Below are 23,136 nucleotides of genomic sequence, written 5' to 3'. Positions count from 1 at the left end.
ACCTGTTGAGTTCCCAGCTGGGCTCACAGAGCCAGCCCCGTGCTGCCTGGGCCCCAAACCCACACTTGTGAGCTCCCTGCCACATGCCCTGCCTGGCTGTTCGTTCTCTGTATTGCAGCAGCTCTGTGTGCCAGGCGCTGCACACTCACGGGGGGGGGGACGGTGCCAGCCCCAAACTGCTCACAGCCCTGGCCCCCTCCTTTTAGGGGTGGGAAGTCCCCCAGGGCTCCCTGTCTGCCTGCAAAGGCACTAGCAAGGGATTGCTTTGTGGTGAGTGTGTGGCTCTGGGGGGCGGAGGGGCCGAGCCAGAGGGCTGTGACAGCAGCAGGCACTGGCACAGCAGGGGGCAGCGTTAACACAGTGGGGGAGGTGGGGGCTAGCCCGGCGAGGGTGCAGGGGGACAGATCGCTGTGGGGACAGAATGGGGGGTGTATGTCTAGGTGGGGTCAGGTCAGCCTCAGTACCCCTGGGAGCCGAGGGGAGCCCGGGCAGGGCTGTGTGTGGCGGGTGCATGTGCTGTTGGGGGTGCTGGGAGCGTGGCGGTGGTGTGAAGTATCTGAAGAAGTGAGGTTCTTACCCACGAAAGCTTATGCTCCCAATACTTCTGTTATTCTCAAAGGTGCCACAGGACCCTCTGTTGCTGTGGTGTGGTGGTGACTGGGTGTGTGTGGGGAAGGAGATGGTGCTGTGGGGCCGGGTGTATGTGGGCGGTGGCATGGGGGGTTCCGATGCTGTGGGGTGGCAGTGGGGATGCTGACACGGGCACAGTCAGGGTGGGGGATGGGTACTGTTGCAGGGGGCAGTGGTGCTCCCACAGTGCGGGCATGGGGTGCTGGGGGTGCTGGCACTGGTGGGGGGCAGGCAGTGGGTGCTCACACTGACACTGGGGGCAGGGTGGGGGGCAGGCCGTGGGATGGGGCTGTTGCAGCTGGTGGGGCTGGCCAATGCTGAGTTCTGTCCCTCCCTAGGTCTGGCCGCCAGCCTGTGGGGGGCAGCCATGGGGTGGAGCAGGCGGGGGAGGGGCCACGGGGCGGGTGATCCATGTGGAGCCGGCCGTGCCGTGGGGCAGCCCACGCTGAGCGCGCTCTCCCACTAGGTCTGGCTGCTTTTGGAGGGCAGTGGGGGGCCACGGAGCGGGCAGGCGGGCCGAGGGGCATGGGGGCGGGGTTCCATGGGGCGGGCGGGCCGTGGGACAGGGCGGCTGGCCGTGGGGCGGGCCGGGAGCATGGGGGCGGGGTTCTATGGGGTGGGCCGTGGGGCGGGGTTCCGTGGGACAGGGGGGCTGGCCATGGGGCGGGCCGGAAGCATGGGGGCGGGGTTCCATGGGGCGGGCCGTGGGGCTGGGTTCTATGGAGTGGGACGGGGTTCCGTGGGGCAAGGGGGCTGGCCATGGGGCGGGCCGGGAGCATGGGGGCGGGGTGCCGTGGGGCTGGGTTCTATGCGGTGGGGCGGGGTTCCGTGGGACAGGGGGGCTGGCCATGGGGGCGGGGTTCCATGGGGCGGAGTTCTATGGGGTGGGGCGGGGTTCCGTGGGACGGGGGGCTGGCCATGGGGCGGCCCGGGAGCATGGGGGCGGGGTTCCATGGGGCGGAGTTCTATGGGGTGGGGCGGGGTTCCGGGGGGGGCGGGGCCGCCCACGCTGAGCGCTCTCTCCCCCCAGGTCCGGCTGCCGCAGGAGGCCCCGCAACGCGGGGGGCGGACGGACGGACGGACCGACGGACGGAGGGACTCGGAGCTGCGCTGCGCTGCCCGGGAGCGGACCCGCCCGCCCGGCCGGCCATGGGGCTCGGGCTCTCGCTCTCCCTGCTGGCCCCGGCGCTCTGGGCCCTGCTGCTGCTCTCGGCCTCCGAGGAGACGGTGCCGCGGGTCAGTCTGCACTACGGTGAGTGCGGGGCGGGTTCGCGGGGGCTCGCCGGGGACGGGGACCCGGACCCGGACCCGGCTCCGCTGCCGCGCCCCCTGCGCCCCGCTGAGCCCGGCCCGGCGTCTCCTGGCGCCGGGTCCCGCAGCTGCCCGGGCAGGGCCGGCTGGAAGGAGACCCCCCCCCGGCGCTGTGGCGGGGCGCGGGGCCGGCAGGAGGGAGCCCGGCGGGGGCACTGAAGGAGCTGTGGCTTGGGGCACAGATCACTGCCAGCAGGTACACGGCGTGTTACACGCCCGTGCACGTCTGTAGCAGCAGACACGGGGGCAAGACCATGCACGCTCCCCGGGCAGTGCTTTGCGGTCCCGTCCCTGGCCCCGCCAGCGGTCTCCAGCCATTGGCGTTGTGTGTGTGCCAAGTGCAGCGCCTTTCACACACTCCTCTGTGGCACAGCGAGCAACACAGCGCTACCCACGTGTGTCACCAATGGGCCTCTCCAGAGTGTCCCGCTCGCTGCGCTAGTCAATGCAGGGATGGGACCTGCTGAGGCCTGAAGGCGCAGGGCTAGGAGCCCCATGGGGGGCGGGGGGAGGGCTGTGTCTCTGGCCCCATTGACTGCACTGTGTGGCCCAGGCCCACAGCACTGGGAGGGAGGAGGGGCCGGGCTGGGCCGGGACATGGGGATTTGTGTGGAATTGCTCCCAGTGGTGGGGAGGTGGGAGCTGGGAGAGCAGAGAAACGCCCTCCCCACCCTGTGGCGTGTGATGTACGCGTCTGGCCTGGCTCCCCTGGAGCAGCTGGGCTGGCAGTGGGATTGGGCTGGGGCTCCGTTTGTGTCTGTCTCTGTCCCTCAGTCCCGTGCTCGCAGCACTGCCCTTCGGGCTCTTGTCCCGCCCGGCTGACGGCGTGTCCCTGGGAGATGGGCACCTGCTAAGGGATATGCCACTGCCCCGGTGGCAGCACACAGCGCCATGCCAGTCGTCCCCAACCCACTGGCCCCCGTGCATGGGCGTGGGTTACAGCAGCTTTTGGGAGAGGCTCCTGACTGCTGCATCTAGGCCCCTCCGCTGGCTCCAGGGGCAGGGGAGGTGAGGGCAGGGGACAGCCTGCTTAGGGCCTGTGCACACTGGCTGGCCCATTCTCTGGAGCTGTAGGATTTCAGTCCTGCTGGTGGCCAATTCCCAGGGCCCAGCTCACCCCCTGCCAGCCTTCATTGGCCACAGCAGGAAAGTTATACACTGTAGAGCCCGACCTGCCCGATGACCCAGCTTGCATGGGTCCTGCCTCCGGCACCTGTTGCACAAGGGGAGGTGATGCTGTCGGGGGGATCCCCCCTAACCCTGCTGCCCTGGGCTGGGCCTGGAGCTTGAGAGTTCTCTGCGGACGGCCAGTGTTGCTCCGAGACGCTCTAACCCTGCCCCTGCACTTGACTCTGAGCTGAGTCTGGGGACCCTTCCCTCGGTGTGGGGCTGAGCGGAGTCTCAGGGGACGTCTGCCCTGCACAGCTCCCCACAGGAGCTCTGACATTGCCCTGAGGAGTACAGGGCTGTGCCCGTGTTGGTGCTCAGCGGGGGAGGAATTAGGCGGTGAGGTGGTTGGGGTAGGCCAGCCGGAGGGCTAAGGGGCTGGGCTTGGGGGCTACGCAGGGACTCCTCTGTGGAGTTTGGGCCCAGACGTCGGCAGGTTGAACCCACTCCTGCGCAAGCCGGAGCTGGGCAGAAGTGTCCCGTCCGGTGTTTGTTGCTGATCGGGGAAAGCGCTGAACTCCCTGTGGGCTGGGAACCCCGGGCCAGCCGGGGATAGTGACCAGCCCAGCGAACCCCAGAGAGTGGAGGGAGCCTGGGCTTGCCCCGCCGTGGCTCTGGCCCCAGCTCACGAGGTGATGTGTGTAGCACTTGCCAGCGTCCCTTTGACCTCCCCCAGGGGCCAGTGGGATGGTGCTCGTCTCTGCAACTCCGTGGTGCAATCCTGCAGCCTACGTTCTCCCTGGTGTTGAAATGCTTGTGACACCTCTGCTAGGTGCTGAGGCTGCAAAACACCAGTGCCCTGCCTAGCCCCGCAAGCCACAGCTTGCCTCCGAATGGTTGCTGCGTGGCAGGCTGCCAGCACAGGGGTGCAGCCTGGGCAGGCCCTCGGTACATGCTGGCCCGTGCGGTAGGGCCAGGCTGGGGGTGTAAGGGATGGACTGGGCGAAGCAATGGAAGAGCCGCTCCAGGCAGTAGGAGCCGGGGGAGCTCCGCTGTCAGGCAGAGCTGTCCCCAGCGAGGCTGTCCCAGCAGCAGACGCTGCAGAGCAGGCTTCTGCACCCAGCATGGGAGGGCTGCCTGAAAGCCCAGAGGCCAGGCTGGAGAAGCAGGGGCGGGGGAACGGCAGGGTCTGTGTGTTTGGCTGGAGCCGGTCCAGGGAGGGTTGAATAGAGAGGGTGGCTTTGAACTGGGTCCTGGAATGGTGGGGGAGGGGAGGTGCTGGCACTTCCCTGCCCATGAGAAGGCAGCGCCACCATGCCTGGCATGAGCAGGTCGCTGGGGAGGGAAGGGGTTTGCTTTCCGCTCCACTAGGTCCTATCCTGCCTTGTTGCTGGGAGCAGAGGCTCCTCCCCAGGGCATCCTTGCCAGGGGGTTCTGCAGGGATCCCATCCTCTCCCATGGGCACGGCTCTGGCACTTCCCCCCTCCGTCCGTCCGTCATGCCCCTGCTCAGGCTGCGCTCACCAGGGCCAGGGGGAGCAGTCTGGTGGTCTGTCCTGTGTGCTGAGCATTCGGGACCCTGTGTGGTTAGTGCTGGGGGCCCTGCCCTGCTCCCAGCTGCTGGGTGAGGTCAGAGCCCAGGAAGCATGGTTTGCCCAGTGGCTGGGGACTACCCATGGGTTGGGCAGCCTGGGACAGGTCGTGGTACTGCAGGGATAGCAGCACTGCCCACCCTGGCAGGGCCTTGGGATGGTAGAGCTGTTCCCGATTGCAGAATGCTCAGGGCCGCGGTGATGGGGCAGTGGGGACCTGCAGCAGGGCGAGCACTGTGCGTCAAGCTGGGTGGACAGGCAGGGAGGGAGGGATAGCTCAGTGGTTTGAGCATTGGCCTGCTAAACCCAGGGTTGTGAGTTCAGTCCTTGAGGGGGCCATTTAGGGATCTGTGGTTTAAAAAAAAAAAAAAAATCTGTCTGGGGATTGGCCCTGATTTGAGCAGGAGGTTGGACTAGATACCTCCTGAGATCCCTTCCAACCCTGAGATTCTATGAGTCTATGCACAGGGATGTTCCCTGCCACCCAGTGGGGTCAAACTCTGCAGCCTTCGGCAGGAATCTGTTCCCAGTAACACCCCAGCCTGCCATCTGGGTTTCTCTGCTGTAGTCAGGCCAGCAACCCATGGGTGCTCGCAGGGCACTGTCCTGCCCAGCGCTGCCCCGGGGAGCGCTCCTCTCCTTGCTGGCAGGTCAGACTGGGCACCCTTTGCTCTGGCGGGGTGAATGCAGCAGGTTCTCGCTGGCCATGTGCTGCCTGGGGCTTGTTGCTCAGGGGCAGTGTCTGTTGTACATAGTAGCACCCAGATGCCCTGATCAGGATAGGGCCCGTGGTGCTGGGCGGGACAGCCAGAGCTCGGTGTGTGCCTCACCCTGCCCGTGACGTGCCAGGTCAGTTCTCTGGCTTGTACTGGGCTCAGCCCTACCTCCAGTCCCTGCCCCAGGTGGGCCCACACTGGCTTATGGGCCCGGGCTCTGTACAGCTCCGCTCCAGTCTGTGGGGGTGGGGGGGGCTGCTCGGATGGATAGCACGGCCTGGCCCGTCCCCCCAGAAGAGCAGGGGCCTGCCCTGTGCACCGCGCCGGTGGGGAAGAGGGTCCATCCTGAGCGCAGCCCACTGGAGCGCGGGGGCGGGGCGGGGCAGGGCGAGTTGCTCTCCTTCACCTCCAGCAGGTTTGCCTGGAAGCAGCAGGTCCTGTCCCAACACGTCCCGTTGCTGCAGCGCAGGCTCCCTGCCAGGCTGCTCAGGGAAGAGCTGCTTCCATGGCCCGGGCAGGACTGCCTGCCCCTCCCGCTACCGGCCCGGCTGGTGCGGGCTCAGAGAAGGTTGTACCTGGGGCCCTGTGCTGCTCTGAGGGCCCCGGCCCTGCGGGGGGGGGCTGCTCCGCTCCCAGCTGGCTCCGGGCACCTTGCCTAGGGGCCCCAAGCAGCATCGGGACGTCCCTGGAAGCCTGGCAGCTGTTGGGCACGGGGGCAGCAGAGGCAGGACCCCTCGGCTGGGATCCAGGTCTGTGCCTGGCACCTGCGTGGGCATCAGAGCTCCCTGTCTCTCCTGCTAGCACAGAGAGGGCCCTGCCCGGAGGCTGGAACGGAGCAGCTGCTCCTGGGGCCCTGTATGTCCAGTGCCCAAAGGAACCTGGCTGGGAGGTGGGCGCCCTTCTGCACAGTCACTGCCAGCTGGCCCAGTCTGCTCCTTGTGGCTGCTGGGAGCTTTGGGTCCACAGCAACTGTGGCTCATTCCTGCCCGGGCAGGTGGAGTCTAGCGATAGTACTGGCCTGGGCGGGTCATCATCCCCTTCCCCCAGCTCCCAGACAATGGGACAGGGTCACTAACCCGCCCGGTGCACAGCGGGGAACCGAGGCACAGAGACACAGGGAGGCAGCGGCAGAGCCAGAAAAGGAACCCAGGAGTCCTGATCACCAGTTCCCCCGGCTCTGGTTGCTGCCAGTGGGCGGGTGCCCCCTGCAAAGGCTCATGCCAGCTGATTTTGTCCTGCCCGGGTGGCTAGACCCCTGTGAGGGGGATCTGGGATGGGAACTTGCAGGAGGAGTTGTCATCAGTAGCCTTGTGCTGAGTGGGGAGACGGCTCTGCCAGGTGGAGGTGACGCTGGCCCTGCCCCTCTGAGAGCTGCTGCCCTGGGCAGGCAGGAGGCTGGGGCTGAGTCAGAGAGCTCCTCGCTGGGGAGAGGAAGCACTTCCGGGGCTGGTTTCCTGCCCAGTCATAGGGCAGGTAACTGCAGCTGCTCGGCAGTGAGTCAGCCCTGCAGGAGCCCGGAGTCCCGTCCTGAAGTGCCCTTTGGGAGCGGCCTCCCACAAGGGGCAGGGTGTGCCAGGGCTCCAGCCAGCACTTGGTTCCATACCCCATTCTGTCTGCTCTCGGCTTCCCCCCGGAAGCTCCCAGCCCTCTGCCCAAAGGAGACATTGCCTGGGGTGAAAGAGCAAGAACCCCACTCTGCCTGTTCTCCAGACCTGTCCGTGCTGCCCCCTCCACTGGGACAGGAGGCTGGCATGCCTGGGAGATGTGGGCAGATGGGCTCTGAGCATCAGGAGTGCAGGGTTGGGGTCTGAGTGCGTGGCCTGAGGTATGCGGTGGGGGCAGGTCAGTCTCTGCTCAGGCTGCTTCTCGCAGGGCAGCAGAATACAGTGCAGGTGATCTACAACTGGAGCATGGCACGGGCTGTCTCTGGGCCTGGCACTCCCGTCCCACCAGCTTGACTCCATGCTGCTGCTCCTGATTCACCCCAGAACTGGGCGGCGGCAGGGGCTGCACCCAGAAGTTGTAAAATTATTTTTCCCCCGCTGAGTTAGTGGCCAGTGATTGAGTCGCTTTGGCTTCTGCTGTCTGTCGGGAGATTTCTCCCCTCTGCTGCTCTAAGCCGTCCTGTCGAGATGCACAGCTACCGAAAGCAGAACAAACGCTTCCCAGCCTGTAGAGCGGGCTTTCAAAACTAGCCCATCTCGGGGACAGGCCAGCAAGTTGGCAGCTGTTCGGGCCCCAAGCCTGCCCAGCCTGACCTGGTGGCATCCGGTAGGAATGTGGTGGTGGTATAGAACTGTGATAACACCGATCTGGCAACGTGAATGTCGTGTTTCTCTGCAGAGGCCTGGTCTGCACATAACATGTATGTGACACCCCCCCCCCCCAGCGCAGTGATTCCCCCCCCCAGCGCAGTGATTCCCCCCCCCCAGTGTTGTACTTAAAGTACTGCACAGGATCTTTTTAAATACATGGAGATATCCTATCTCCTAGAGCTGGAAGGGACCCCGAAAGATCGAATCCAGCCCCCTCCTTCACTAGCAGGACCAAGTACTGATTTTGCCCCAGATCCCTAAGTGGCCCCCTAAATGGCAAGGATTGAACTCACAACCCTGGGTTTAGCAGCCAATGCTCAAACCACTGAGCTATCCCTGCCCCTGCCCCCGCCCCCTGGGGGAATAAGGCAAAGCGCCACATTTATTGGTAATACATGTATCAAGCAACACTGTATCTTATGCATATGATCTATATTACACTCATGCACTCACACACAAACACACACACACACACACTCCGTCTTGTTGTTGTTACCAATTAGTTGCTCCCCTTAACTTCACTGGCCAGATGAGTTAGATGGGGGAGGGGTGGAGCCCAGGGCCACCCAGAGGGGGGGCAAGTGGGGCAATTTGCCCTGGGCCCCGCAAGGGCCCCGCGAGCCCTGGCTGAGAATCCCTTTCCTGGCTAGAGGCGTCTTTTTACTTATCCGGCGGCGGTCCGGTCTTCGGCGGCATTTCGGCGGCAGGTCCTTCAGTGCTGCTGAAGACGCGGAGCGACTGAAGGACCCGCCGCAGACTGGGAGCACCCCCTGGTGAAGTATGTCCACTCCCCCGCTTTGCCCCAGGCCCCCTGAATCCTCTGGGCGGCCCTGGTGGAGCCGGGCTTCTGCCGATACGGATCAATGCTCTGACATTGACAGGACAAGACCCAGGGTCCTCTGCAAGACACCTCACATTTATAGCAGCTTCCCTCTCATGCAAATCTGTATCTGTGTTGGTTGGTCCTTCGTGCTGCTTCTTTCTGGGTGTTGTCCCAATGCTGTTCAAAAAGGGTGATGGCTGCAGCTGTCTGGAGGTACTTGCCTTCCTCATTCACACACCTCGTCATTCAACAGGGCAATTGATTAACCGGGCGCCGGGGATCTTATTCTACTCCTAGCAAAAAGACATTTTTTTAACATTATAACAAGGCTCAATACAAAGGTTTCTATGTAAGGATCTGATGCGAAGCTGTATGAAACTAGAGGCATAATACGAAGTTATGTGAAGATGCTTAATGCAGAGATTTCTCTACACTGGCCCCCGGTGATGGAAGAACGCTGCTCTCCACCTGGCTGCTGTTGCTTAGGGAGGTGGAGGAAACCCCTCCGTGGCTCTGGCTGCCTCTGCGTGCACAGGAGTCCCTGGGCCCTCAACATGGTTCCCTGTTGTCCTTGCTGCTGGAGCAGGAGGGGGCGAGTGCCCGGGGAGGGCAGCCGGGCGGGGCTGTGGCTAGTGCTTCAAACCTGGTTTGGCTGGAGGAGGTGGAGCTTCGGCCCAGGAAGGGTTGGGCTGGGGGGGGCTGTGCTGCTTCCAAGAGGTCAGGTCAGGCCCCCCCGGGTGTGAATCATCAGCCAGGCCCGGCTGGGCATTGCCAGCTATGGTATGGGGCTGGCCATGGGGCAGCTCTGGGGCTGAGGCAGGCAGTTAACTGCAGGGCAGGTGGTAGGGTGAGCCCGTGGCAGCCCCATGGTGCTGTGCTGCCCGCCTGCGTGTGATGCTCTGCACATCGCTGGCTGCCAGGGGGTCTGTGTCCTCGCTGCCACCCTGAGCTGGGCTCCATCCTTCCCGGGCAATCGCTCCACCTCACCAACCCTGGACAGCCCGGCCCGGGCCTGCAGCGGTGCGTGTGGCTGGGACCCTGGGGCTGGAGCGCTAGCGATTCTGTTGTGGAAATAGACTCCAGCCCCCGAGCCGAGGATCGACTCGCCCCTCCCCCTGGGCAGGGGGCAGCTCCCACCATGCACTGGTCCATGTGGCTAGGAGGGCCGGAGCGTTGCATCCCGGGCCTGCCTATTCCCCTGCTGCCCCTCTCCGAGAGCTGCTGTGAATCTCAGCCCAGCACTCTGTGTGGCTGGAGCGCTGGGCCTGTCCCTGGATCCTGCAATCAGCTGGCAGCGTGGGGGGGGAGCTGGGAATTCACGCTTGGCTGGGCACTGAGAGGCACTGGGAGCTCTCCAGCCAGTGCTGAGCAACGTAATGAGCTCTCAGGGCTGCAGATAGTCGCTGGGCGGGCACTCAGAGGGCTGGCAGGATGGGTGGGGGTGCAAAGGGCAGGCAGGTTGGCTGTTGTGTTAGTGCAGAGACAGGAAGTGGCTGTGGCGCGGTGTTGTGGCACAGCCTGTCTGTGTCAGGGCAGGGGGGCTTGTAGGGGCTGCTGCCTGAGGCTGCTGAGGGGGTGTCCCTGGGGGGAGGGGCTGTTGAGGGGGTGTCTGTACCGAGGGGGTGAGGGGTGATGCCAGCATCCTGGGCAGAGCGCTGCCCTCGGATGGGGGTTGGTCTGGCTGGTCCATGGTGTTGCAAGCCCTGGGCAGCGGCTCCCCAGGCTTGGCACGGGGGGGGCATTGTTGGGCTGGGCCCTGTGTCAGGGGGGGCGCTGGGGGTCGGGAGCTGCCTTGCAGCAGCACCCAGGAGGCGAGGCCCGAGCACAGCCGTAGCGCCAGGGCGACGCGGCCTGGTCCCCTGAGAGCTGCTGGGTCTAGGAGTCGTGGCCTGGGATGGGGGAGGCAGAGGGAGCCGTGCCCAGCGCGATGCTACGGGGCAGGTGCCCTGGCAGCCCCAGAGTGGCACCTGCCTGCTCCCTGCCCACCGTCCCTGTGCCAGGCCCCCTTACTCCTACCCACCACACTCACTGTGGGAGGCTGGGGGCAGCGAAGATGGCTGCTGGCAAGATGAAGCAGGGGCGTGGCGGGGCAGTACTGGCCCCAGTCTCCCCTCTTCTACCCCACTGCCTCAGATTCCCTCCTCACAGCCCTGCCCCAGCTCCTCCCCGCTGCCCCAGGCACCGCTGCTCAGGGGCACCCCCTCCTTGGGGGGAGGAGTACTGGGGAGGCCAGCGGGGTTCAGGGCTGAAGCTCCATGAGGCGTCCCCCGGCCTGCCCTGTGCACTGTCCCCCATTGTCCCAGAGCCGGGATCCCTGACACCGGCGTGAGCCTCGGGCACTGCCGCCCTGACCGGTACATGCCCTTCCCAGGAACCTGCCTCTGCCTGGCCCCAGGGGCTTGGCCCAGGCAGGGACTCATGGCAGGGGATTGCTGGGGCGCCGGATGTCCACGAGCTCATGGCAGAACGTTCCTGCCCCGCACGGCAGCTGGGTTTAGCTGCACACAGCACAGGCAGGCCTGGGGTAGCACAGAGAACAAAGTTACAGCCTGGTCATAGACTCGCAGAATCTCAGGGTTGGAAGGGACCTCGGGCGGTATCTAGTCCAACCCCCTGCTCAAAGCAGGGCCAACCCCCAACCTAGCCAGGGCTTGGTCCATCTTGGGCTGCCCCGAGTCCTAGAACACCTCTTTTGTCCCAGTTCAGGAGATTCCAGCTTCCAACAGCCTCCACTTAACAACCCTGCCTGGCCCCTCTCAGTCCTTGTTCTTGTTCCCAGGCGAAGCTGGCTGGCTTCCTGCGGAGGGGGGAGGGGTGTGTGCATGGGCCATCCATGGTCATCAGTTGCTAGGTACCAAATGTCAGAGCATTGGAGTGGCCGTACCCCAGACAGCTAGGTCAATCACACCTGGCTCTCTGCAGAGGGTGAACAACCTTTTCCCGACTGCTAGATGATGCAGCATATAGGGGAAACTGAGGCACGCACAGTGTTCATACAGAATATTACAGAAAAGTCCCACTCTGTCAAAGGGCCTAGCCAGCTTCTTCTCACGAAATGGCCACAGGGTCCTTGTGAGCTCTCAGGGGCTCCAAGAACTGTGGGGAGCCCAGGACTGGGCTAGCAGGGGCTGCGGGTTGGGAGTGAGGGGCACTGGCAAAGCTGTGGGGGTGCCCAGGACTGGGCTAGCAGGGGCTGCGGGTCAGGATTGAGGGGTACCGGCAGAGCTGTGGGGGTGCCCAGGGCTGGGCTAGCAGGGGCTGCGGGTCAGGATTGAGGGGCACCGGCAGAGCTGTGGGGGTGCCCAGGGCTGGGCTAGCAGGGGCTGCGGGTCAGGATTGAGGGGCACCGGCAGAGTTGTGGGGGTGCCCAGGGCTGGGCTAGCAGGGGCTGCGGGTCAGGATTGAGGGGCACCGGCAGAGCTGTGGGGGTGTTGCGGATTGTGGGGGAGTTAGGGCCCTGCACCCCTCTTCCCGAGATTCACTGCGACTCTCAACCAGCCAGTAAAGCAGAAGGTTTATTTAAGGACAGGAACACAGTCTCAAGCAGAGCGTGTAGGTACGACCAGACCCCCTCAATTAGGTCCCTCTGGGAGGTTCAGGGAGCTTAGACCCCAGCTTGGGGTTCCCTGCGTTGCACCACCCAGCCCCAACCGAAAACTAAACTCAAAACTCCTCCCGCTGCTCCTCTCCTTTGTTCAGTCTCCCGGGCAGAAGGTGTTAATTCTCCCCACCCCCGTTCCTGGCTCAGGTTACAGCTCAGGTAGCTTCCTTCAAAGGAAGTCCCACATCCCCACTGCAACCCCCCTGCAACATTCCCAGGTCAAATCTGCCCTGCTCCCTGCTCCGTCACAGGGGGTGCCCAGGACTGAGCTAGCAGGGGCTGCGGGTCGGGATTGAGGGGCACCGGCAGAGCTGTGGGGGTGCCCAGGACTGGGCTAGCAGGGGCTGTGGGTCGGGATTGAGGGGCACCGGCAGAGTTGGTGGGGTGAGTCCACGTTTCATGAGCACTAACGTCCCCTCGCCATTTGTACCGGGAGGAAGGAGCCACCCCTGCTGAGGGAGCAGCGGGCAGTGCCAGCATGTGGATTCTGGAGAGCTGGGGGCTGCCCAGTGCCACGGCTGGGGATCAGGCTATACCGTGGGGTGCTGGGATGTCCAGGGGTGGGTCTGGCTCTCTGCCCAGGCTCTAAGCATGGAGCCCTGGACGCACTGACGGGCATGTTGCTGGCTCTCCCCAGGCTCCTCCGAGAGACCCGTGTGGTGGTTTGAGAAGGACGGAGTCACCAACTACACAACCCTGCTGCTGAGCCCAGACGGGGGAACCTTGTATGTGGGGGCGCGCGAGTTCCTCTTCGCCCTCAACACCAGCCACTTCCAGCCTGGCCCACAGCACCAGCTCGTAAGTCGCCTGGCAGTGCCGGGAGAGCGGACGCAGGGGTGGCTGGACCAGCCCCTGGGGCGGAGGGAGCACGCTGGCTGGCTGGCTGGCCGGGCGGGCGGGCAGATGGGGGCTCCCGTGAGATTCCCTCCCCAGCACTCCCAGTGTCTCTCCCGAGCCCTGCAGGTGGCTGCATGTTCTGGGAGCTGGCAGGACAGCGAGCTGGAGCTGATGAGTTCAGCACCAAGCAGGGCCCTCTCAGCTTTCCCGCACCCCACACCCTGCTGGCTCCCTGGCCTGGGGGGAGCGGGGCGTCTCCGTGTCACCTCTGGGCTCTGAGCCTCCGGCATGGCAGCTGCTCCCGTGCCCAGGTAGCATTTCCCAGCATGGCCGCCAGTGGGATGCCCCGCCGCAGCTATGGGCCTGTCACCGGAGGAAGGGCTGTGCCGGCTGCTAGCGGGGGCACTGCCAGGGAGGGCTCTCCTGATAACCATCCCCCTCGCCCACAGCTGCCCTGGAGTGCGGACAAGGAGAGGAAGAAGCAGTGTGTGTTCAAGGGCAAGGACCCCCAGGTGAGCCCCCAGGGCACAGCGCACTGCCAGCCCGCCTGTGCCAAGAGACGGCGGGGATGGGACATCAGCACCAGGACTGGGGAGACGGGCCCATAGCTGGGGAGAAGCCTTGAACTCAGGGCCGGCTTTAGGAAGTGCGGGGCCCGATTTGAACAGTTTCGACGGGGCCCCGGCAGGGATGACTCAAAAAAAAAAACCGTAAAAAAACACATGGGGCTTGTACTCACCGGGCGGCGCTCCTAGTCTTCGGGTCCTTCACTTGCTCCGGGTCTTCGGCGGCACTGAAGGACCTGCTGCCAAAGTGCCACCAAAGACCCGGAGCGCCACCGGGTGAGTAAAAATTAAAAAGGAGCCTCTAGCCAGGGAAGGGATTCTCGGCCACTTCTTTCTCCTCTCCCCTCCCCTCCGGCGGCCCTGCCACTGGGCGCGGGGCCCTCTTAGGCGCGGGGCCCGATTCGGGGGAATTGGTGGAATTGGCCTAAAGCCGGCCCTGCTTGAACTGAACCTGCTCAGTGGGGCAATGAAAGCCAGAGTGGGGCCTGCAGCCAGCCCTCATAGCGCTGCCTGGATGCAGTCCCCTAGGGGGTGCTGTGGGGCAGAGGCTCAGCAGGGGGCGCTCTCCAGGCAGTGCTGGCCCATTGCCCGAGGGTGGCACCAGTGGGCGCTGCGCTGCAGGGAGCGTGGTGGGGCCAGCAGGGGGCGCTCTCCCCTGGCAGTCAGGGTTGGTCCCTAGGGGGCACTGGGCTGCAGGGAGTGGGGTGGGGCCAGCAGGGGGTGCTCTCCCCTGGCAGTCAGGGTTGGTCCCAGGGTGGCGCTAGGGGGCGCTGCGCTGCAGGGAGTGGGGTGGGGCCAGCAGGGGGTGCTCTCCCCTGGCAGTCAGGGTTGGTCCCAGGGTGGCGCTAGGGGGCGCTGCGCTGCAGGGAGTGGGGTGGGGCACTCAGCAGGGGGCGCTCTCCCTGGCAGTCAGGGCTGGCCCATTGCCCCAGGGCGGCGCTAGGGAGCGCTGTGTGCAGGGAGTGGGGTGGGGCACTCAGCAGGGGGCGCTCTCCCCTGGCAGTCAGGGCTGGCCCCAGTGCCCCAGGGTGGCACTGGGGGGCGCTGTGCTGCTGGTGGTGCTGTCTCTTGGGTAAGATGTGAAACTGAGGCCCGGGCTCCTGGCCTGTCCCGTGGGGGCTGGTGTTCGTCTAGCCCCGGTCGCTCTAGCTGCGTCCCTAAATCCCACTGGGCTCCCGGGGCCCCTGCGTGGGGTGACGGGCCTGGCAGGGGCTGCGGGTGCTCTGTCTGGGGAGGAGCGAACCCCGTGGGGGGCAGACTGAGCCGGTGCCTCTCGCCTTCCCCACAGAGGGACTGTCACAATTACATCCAGATCCTGCTGCAGCTGAACAGCAGCCACCTGTACGCCTGCGGGACCGGCGCCTTCAGCCCTGTGTGCACCTACCTCGTGAGTCCCCGTGCAAGCTCCGCCCGGCCCCTCCACTGCCCCACTCCCCCTGCAGGGAGCACTGGCTTGGGGGCTCTTCCTGCACCCGTGGCCGGGCTCGGAGGCAGCACAAGTCCCTGTCACCCCAGGGACAGAGCTCACTATTCCCGCCCCTTCCGCCCCAGCTGGGCGACGCTCTGCTGCCCGAGGGAAGAGCTGAGCAGCCTTGGGCCAGGAGCAGAGTTAGGGGGCAGCATGTGGGCCCCAGAGCCGATCCCTCCTGCACCCAGTTCTCCCGGGTGGGACTCCAGGCCCAGCTCTGAGCCCTGGCAGGGCTGTGGCGAGGGCCCTGGGGTATGATGGGGCAGCAGGAGGGATTTGGATGGACTCAGTAACCTGCCCAGTGAAATACCCTGGGGACGTGAGGAAAGGGCAGGAGACACCGCACCTGCATTCCCCCGGCTCCTGCCCTCCTCCTGGCCCCACATCCCTCCCCCCCCGACTCTTCCTGGTCAGAGCATCCTCTCCTCTGCAGAATGTGCAGAACTTCAGCCAGGCGAGGGAGCTGCTGCTGGAGGACGGGAAAGGCCGCTGCCCCTTTGACCCCGAATACAAATCCACTGCCATCATGGTCGGTAAGGAGGGGCTGGTACCTCCCCGGGGCGGGGATGGGGGGGGAACGGCTCTGCACCCCGCGGCCTGGCCTGTAGATGAGGAACAGCCAGCAGAGATGGAGCCAGTGGGGTGACGCTGGTCCCCTGGCAGAGGGACACGTGCCCACCGCTGCCAGGCCGGGCCATAGGAGGTGCCTGGGAGCTCTGTTCTCTCTCTCCCCTCTGGCCGGATCGATACGCGCCTTCGGCTGGACGCCAGCAGCGGGATAGACCTGGCACAGAGCACTGCAGCACGGTTCCCTGGCGGGGGCTCGGAGAACCCCCTGGCGCAGCCGCCCCGAATGAGGGGAGATGGCAGCTGGATCTGCTCCGGACCCAGTGCCAGCAGCGGGGAGGGAGGAAGGAACCGGTCCCTCCTTATGCCAGCGGGTCTGTCTTTCCCCGGCAGATGGTGAGCTCTACGCTGGGACCGTCAGCGACTTCCAGGGCAAGGAGCCGACCATCTACCGGAGCCAGGAGAGCCGCATCTCCCTCAAGACCGAGAACTCCCTCAACTGGCTGCAAGGTGCAGGGCTGCTAGGGCAGGGCCCGATCCCAGGCACACCCGGACAGGGGCGAGCAACAGGCGGCCCAGACAAGCTCCAGGAGCACGAGGAGGTGTCCGCCAGGGGGCTTAGGCTGCTGGTCCCAGTCAGACTTTGCCTCTCGCCTTGGGCTGCCCTCCTGTCCCCTCTCCCAGGCTAAGCAGGGCTGGCCGGGGTCACCGCTTGGCTGGGAGCCCCCCAAGGCAAGCTCAGCTTCCTTCCTTCCGGTCACTGCCATACTCCTCCCCAGAGGAGGCTGCATCTCGGCCCCAGCGACGAATTGCCCAGACTCCAGGATGCTCTGGGGTCCCAGGGGGCTGACACTGAGGGCTCTGTATTTGGGATGCAGACCCAGCCTTCGTGGGCGCAGCCTACCTGCGGGAGAGCCTGCCGCCTGGCAACTCCGAGGGGGATGACGACAAGGTGTACTTCTTCTTCAGTGAGACCGGCAAGGAGTTTGACTTCTTCGAGAACACCATCGTGTCGCGGATCGCCCGCGTGTGCAAGGTGAGCCGCGTACTGTCCTCGGGCACAGCAGGTCTGTGTGTACGTGCCAGGGAGGCTGCGTGATGGGGTCGGTCACATGTGCAAACTGATGCAGGTAGAGTCACACCTGTGCGAGGGGAGGCTCATGGCCCCACCCAATGTGCTTGTGGCTGGGCCTGCAGCGCCCCCTGCTGCCCACAGAGCTCACCTGCTTCTCCAGGCTCCGATTTTCTGGTGCAACCGCCTGTCTCTGCTGCACTTGGGGGCCCGGGGCAGCGCAGGGTGACGCCCGCTCTCTCCTTGGCAGGGGGACCTGGGCGGGGAACGGGTGCTCCAGCGGAGGTGGACCACGTTCCTCAAGGCCCAGCTCTTGTGCTCGCGCCCCGACGACGGGTTCCCCTTCAACGTGCTGCAGGATGTCTTCGTGCTCACGCCGGATGAGCGGCACTGGAGGGACACGGTCTTCTACGGCGTCTTCACCTCCCAGTGGTGAGCGTGGGCCAGGGCCCTCCAGCTGGCTCCAGCTAGAGCCGCTCAGACCCAGACCAGGGCGTCTCCCTGGGGCACTGCCAGCAGAGGGGTTGGCCTGGGTTAGCAGAGGGGGGTGAGGAATGGGACCTGGGGCCTTTCCCGTCTAGGGGGCACTGGCTCCCATCCGGCCCCAGGGCGGGGGACTGGCTGGCTCAGGGGGACGGGGAATGGGACACGGGGCCTTTCCCCACTAGGGGCTGCTCCCTGCAGCTGCTGACGGTTCTTCCCCTCCCGTTGTGTCCCAGCTGTTGGCCTGGTCCAGGTGCTGCGGGGAGCTGTGTGTCAGGGTGGATTGTGCCCAGCCTGCAGGGGCTGAGTTGTCTGCAGGGGCCGTGCAGGGGCCGGGTGTCTCCGGGTGGTTCCAAGACCCTTTTTCGCTGCTGATTTCCCCTCTGGTGCCAGGAACAAAGGGGGCCCGGGCAGCTCGGCAGTATGTGCCTTCGCCATGCACGACGTGCAGAAGGCCTTCGGCGGGCTCTACAAGGAGGTGAACCGTGAGACGCAGCAGTGGTACACAGACACCGGCCCTGTGCCAGAGCCCCGGCCCGGAGCGGTACGTCCCCCTCTCCCAGCACAGCGGGCAGGACTTGCCCCAAACCTGCCTGCTCCTTGGGGCACTGGACTCTCCAGCCTGGTCACATCAACACAGCCTGAGCCAATCCACACTGCCACCTTCCAGCGCCCCCCAGCCCCTGCCCCCCACACTGCCACCTTCCAGCGCCCCCCAGCCCCTGGGCGTCTTCCTCGAGCTCCTGGCCAGGTTGTAAGCAGGGGCCGCTGCAGCTCAGGGGGGCCAGGAGAGGCTGTGTGAAAGGCGCCAGCACTCAGCCCCTGCCCTCACTAATGCCCCCTGCTGGGGCTGTGCACTGGGACCGCAGGCCGTGGGGCTGTCCCGGTGCTGCAGGGCTGTGCTGTCCGTGTGTCTAGCTCTCTTCCTCTCCGCCCCACCAGTGCATCACCAGCCGCACGCGGCACATGAGGATCAACTCCTCTCTCCAGATGCCAGACCGCGTGCTGAATTTCATCAAGGACCATTTCCTGATGGACAGTGCCATCCGGAGCCAGCCGCTCCTGCTGCAGAGCCGCGTGCACTACCAGCAGATCTGCGTGCAACGCGTGCGGGGCCTGCACCACACCTACGACGTCCTCTTCCTGGGCACAGGTGGGTCTCCCTAGGGAGCTCGTGGGGGCCAGCCAGGCAGGGTGTTCCCAGCCCGGGTGGCTCTGCTCAGTGCCCCCTGCTTTGTGTGTTGCAGACGACGGGCGACTGCACAAGGCCGTGAGCGTGAACCAGAAAGTGCACATCATCGAGGAGATCCGCCTTTTCCACGCCGGCCACCCAGTCCACAAGCTGCTGCTGGACCAGAGCCAGGCAAGCCAGCGAGCATGATGGGGAAACTCCTGCATCCTCACCCTGCCTTCTCTCAGCAGGCAACATGACCCTGGGGGAGCAGGAGCCGTTCCCATAGCCAGCCTTGGAGCTGCCTTCTGCATGGTGCTCTGCACAGTCCTGCTCCTGCTGCCCTGGGGCTGGGCACGCCCAGAGGGGCCAAGTGCTCTCGGTCAGCCTGCGGGGCAAACCGAGGGAGCCAGGGCCACGCTTGGGCTCACTTCTCCTCACTGCCGAATGGCTCCCAGCATGGCTGGCTCCCTCCCTCCCTGGGTAGGGTTTCCTGCCCTGAAACAGGCTCATCAGGGAAACCCAACAGCCCCGTCTCCTGGGGGAGCCAGGTGACAGGGTCTGCTCTGCAGAACTGAGGCAAACTTCATCCTCCCCAGTTTGGCTTTAGCAACAGAAACTCACAACCAGAGAGCGGCTCGGCTCAGCCCTTCTGCCCCCCCTGGGCTGCTCCAGCACTCCTCTGCCTGCTCGGCCCACGCCCTAGAGCCTCTCTCCCCAGAGAGGTGCCCCCGCCGGGGGGTCAGCAGAGCCCACGTACCCTTTCCTGCCTGCCGACAGAGCGGGGATCTCAGACGACAGGTAAACGTGGGTTTCAGGAATGGCACCTGCCACATAGATCCCATCCGGTGATGTCTCCTCGGTGACACACGCATGTGCACACGCAGGCCCACGCCCTCTGCTGGGGCTGGCTCTCAATCTGCTCTCTCCTGCACAGGGCCTGCTTTACGCTACCTCTTACTCAGCAGTGGCCCAGGTGCCCGTCTCCAACTGCAGCCTGTACAGGAGCTGTGGGGAGTGCGTCCTGTCCCGGGACCCCTACTGCGCCTGGAGCGGAGAGGCCTGCCGCAGCGTCGCCCAGTACCACCTGCAGCTGCACCCCCAGTAAGTGCTGGGCTCGGCCAGCCCAGCCCCCGCCCCTCTCGGCTCGGCCAGCCCAGCCCCCACCCCTCAGACCAGCCACTCTCAGCCCGGCCGCCCCCACCTTCACCCCTCTCAGCTCTGCCCCCCCAGCTCGGCCCTGCTCCTCGCTCCCTCCCTGCACAGGCCGCGCTGACTGTGAATCTCCCCCTGCAGACCCTGGGCCCAGGACATCGAAGACGCCGACACGGAGAAGCTCTGCCAAGCAGGCAACGTGTCCCTGCCCATCCCCCGCCTTCTCCAACCCCCAGGTAAGGAGGCCTTGGGGCAGGACCCAACGGGGTTGGGGATTGGAAGCCGGCTGTGGGGCCGGGGGCTCTGGGACCTCTGCACAAGGATCCAAGGGGATCTCCCATCTGTCCAGACTAGCTACCATTGCCCTCTGAAGGGCGGGTGGCGTCAGTGCCAGGGCTTGGCCAGCTGGGGGCGCTCTAGGAGCACACAGCTGCCGCCTCGCTCCTAGAGTGAGAACACACCCCTCACCTGCGCGTAGACCCTGCCACAGCACGGAGCTGGGTCCCCGATGGCCACCCCCATTCCCCCCCGTCATGGGGACATTGGGCCACATCCCAGTCGCTGCCCCGCGGGTGCCCCGGGCCTGGCGTGGGCAGGGGGAGGCGGCTGGCCGGAGCGGTTCCTGACCTGCCTGCATGGCTTTTTGCTCCGCAGCAGAGGGACCGCAGTGCCAGCAGATCCGGCTCCTGCCCAACGCGGTCAGGCCCTTGCCGTGCCGGCTTTTGTCCAACTTGGCCTCACGGCTGTGGGTGCACAATGGGACCCAGATCAACTCCTCCTACCTGGTGCTGCCGGACGGAGCCCTCATCCTGGTGGGCAGCCTGGAGCGCCTGGGCACCTACGAGTGCTGGTCGCTGGAGGAGGGCTTCCAGAAGCTGATGGCGAGCTACTGCGTGGGGGTGGAGGAGCTGGCCCCGGTGCTGCATGTGCCGCTGGATGCAGCGGGCAGGCCCCTGCCCGGCCAGGACGCCATGGAGACCATCAGCACCTCCCGGAGCACCTCTGCCGTGGGCAGCGTCTCCTCCCGGCACGACGGCAAGAGCTACTGGCCCGAGTTCCTGATCATGTGCGTGCTCTTCGGGGTGGCGCTGCTGCTGCTGGCGCTCTTCGTGCTCTGCCGGCACCGGGACAGCATGAAGGCCTTCCTCAAGCAGGGCGAGTGCCCCCGCGGGAGCCACAGGAAGGTGGGGCTGCCCGTTGAGAGCCTGCCCCTCAACGGCAGCAGCCTGCCCAGCACGGCGCCCGACCACAAGGGCTACCAGGCCCTGACCGACAACTACATCGGCACCCCCCCGCACGCGCCCCCGGGCGCCAGCCCGGCCTTCTCCCAGTCGGACAGGAGGCCCCTCAGCATCCGCGAGAGCTTCGTGGAGGTCTCTCCAGCCTGCCAGAGACCCCGGGTGCGGCTGGGCTCCGAAATCCGGGACTCCGTGGTGTGACCAGCCTGGGGCCATGAGCTGAGCCCATGAGACGCACCAGCCCCGGCTCCGCTGAGCCTTCCCAGAGACCTGTGCCATCAGGGCCGCAGCATGGCGGGGCTGCGTGGGGCTGGGCCGCCCCCGCCCCACCTCACCCTGCAGCCACTGACCCGGCTGTAACAATGACCTGCAACCTGCCCGGCACCAAGCAGGGGAGGGGGGGCCCAGCACTACGTAGCATGTTCTCGGGGAGGCAGAGCCATTCTATGTATCTGGGGGGCGCTCACACTCCCCTGCAGCCCTCGCCCCAGCCCTGCCACCCGTGGGACAGCTCTGGCAGCCAGGGGCCGTTGCTTGCTGCAGAAGCAGGGCGTTCCGGGAAGGCCCAGGGGCTCTGGTGCTGGGAGTGGTGCAGTGGGACCTGTGCACCTTAGTGGGGCAGAGCTGGCACGTCTAACACTGACACGTGTGAGCAAGCTACTGCCTGCATGTGGAGCCCGTTCTGTGGCCAGGCAGGAGAGTTCATCTGTGTTGTATCCCCCTCGTTCCACATCCTGCTGTGCCGTCCTGGCGCCTGCCGAGAGCTGGGTCGGGGCATGTTCTGTGCGTTTGTGCTTTGGGTTGTTTTTACTATGTGACAATGTGAACTGAGCTCCGGTGAGCACGTCCGAGCAGCAGCAGGCGCTGCTGTGGGGGTGCTGTCACCGTACCGGCTCACACCGTTTGTGGACGTTCTTGCACAGAAATGAGTTGTTGTCGTCTGTCTTTTTTTATATAAAGTCCACCTGTCTTGGTGAGGGGTGAGTGCATGGTTCCTGGGTGCTGCCCACGCGGGCATGGGGCATGACGGGGCTGTGAGCAGAGCTGGGCCTGCGCAAGGCACCTGTACTCAGCAGAAGCCCCTGCTCGGTGAATTGTAACCGCTCAGGCTGAAATTCCCCATGCTGGGGCTGCCTCGGCCTGAAGGCTTCGGGGAAGTTTCAGCCGTTCGAGAGCCCAGGGACAATCCATGTAACATTTCTTGTAACCACTTCCTTGCCCAGCACTGGAGTTTGCAGGCTGTGGAGCAGAGCGTCCCCCTGCTGCCTTTTACTTTCCCATGAAAACTTGGCCAGGGGCGAAGGCTGGAAAGTTCCCAGCGGGGCCGTGCGCAGTAGCCTGCTCCATTCTCTGAAGAGTGGTGTGCAAAGAGCATGCTCCAGCCCCCCCCCCCCCCTCCCCCGGCTCCCACTGCAGGCATCCCCGCGGAGTGGGCCCTAGCCCAGGGCGGAGGGACTTTCTCTACAGTTGCTCCTCCTGGGTGCAGGGCCTTCTGTCACGGAGTCCCCAGGCGATGCGCTGGAACTGCTCCCCGCAAAGCCAGTCAGGACTTTGGGGAGCCTCCTCTCCCTCGGAGCAAACTGTCTTCAGGCCAAGAAGCTCACACGGCTTCACCTCCTTGGAGCATTCAGCATGTGCCCCTCCGTCGTCGCTCGACCACACTCCTGTCCTGTCTCCCTAGTGCTCAGCTCTCAGTAACCAGCTAGGAAACACGATGGCAGATGTGGTCTCTTCTCCCCAGCGGCTGAGAACCGCCTACCTCCCAGGGGGTTCTCTAGGGAGCTGTCAGTGGCTCCCAGGCGGAGCTGAGAACCTGCTCATCCCAAGCTGCAAGTGCTCCGGTGATGAGCCAGAGTGTGAGGGGCTGTGCACAGCGCCTGCAGCTCTCGGCAAGCGGGGCAGGAGCTGCTCCCAGAAGCTGATTTTAAATGAGCTCTCGTGAAACGTGAGGGGTCACGTAAGGGCTACAGCTGACCGGCCAGCCTTGTGTGACCTATAAGGCCGTGGCAATGTTCATGTGTAGTGATGTCGTGGTAACGAAAGGCTGTACGTTCTGTTTCAAACCTTCTTTCAGCCAACTGCCCCCATTTGGTTTGCCTGGGCCTGGCTGCTGCCCCTAAGGCCAGGCCCCAGAGCTGCAGCTCCGTGGCAGGACCCTTTTCTCTCCAGGGTAGCAGCATTTGGCACTTTTATAGCTCTCCAGCTCCCCCGGCCGCACCCCCCTGGCAGCACTGCGCACAGATCCTCCAGGCTGGCCGGCCGTGGGGCACCACAGGCCGTAGGTGTGTGGCGGTGCTGTTAGCAAGAGGGACCCATGGCCTGCGAGGCACTGCGGGATCACACCACAGGCTGGACCTCTGCACTGTTCTCCGCCAGCACCCCGCGGCCAGCTGGATCCCAGGGCCTCGTGCACCACACGGGACAGGGAAGAGCCCCCCAATCCCTTTGCTATGTTGAAAAGGCCCCTAGCTGGTGGGGGGAATCA

At 65.1% G+C, this 23,136-nt stretch overlaps 1 protein-coding gene across 1 annotated transcript; it reads left to right on the top strand.

Moving 5' to 3' along the window:
• The first annotated feature begins 1,657 nt into the window (after positions 1-1,657).
• On the top strand, positions 1,658-21,628 carry SEMA4B (semaphorin 4B). The gene is made up of 14 exons (XM_054042648.1): positions 1,658-1,882; positions 12,732-12,892; positions 13,381-13,443; positions 14,786-14,884; positions 15,399-15,498; positions 15,926-16,042; positions 16,411-16,568; positions 16,855-17,036; positions 17,481-17,631; positions 18,030-18,240; positions 18,335-18,450; positions 19,196-19,362; positions 19,555-19,649; positions 20,068-21,628. The coding sequence occupies exons 1-14, from the start codon at positions 1,780-1,782 to the stop codon at positions 20,850-20,852; spliced, it is 2,508 nt and encodes an 835-aa protein (XP_053898623.1). The 5' UTR covers positions 1,658-1,779; the 3' UTR covers positions 20,853-21,628.
• Positions 21,629-23,136: the final 1,508 nt, after the last annotated feature.

The sequence above is a fragment of the Malaclemys terrapin genome, chromosome 10 (genome assembly GCF_027887155.1).
Source record: "Malaclemys terrapin pileata isolate rMalTer1 chromosome 10, rMalTer1.hap1, whole genome shotgun sequence".
Lineage (NCBI taxonomy): Eukaryota > Metazoa > Chordata > Testudines > Emydidae > Malaclemys > Malaclemys terrapin.
Note: the sequence above shows the minus strand (reverse complement) of the source record. Positions and strands in the feature narration are given on the sequence as shown.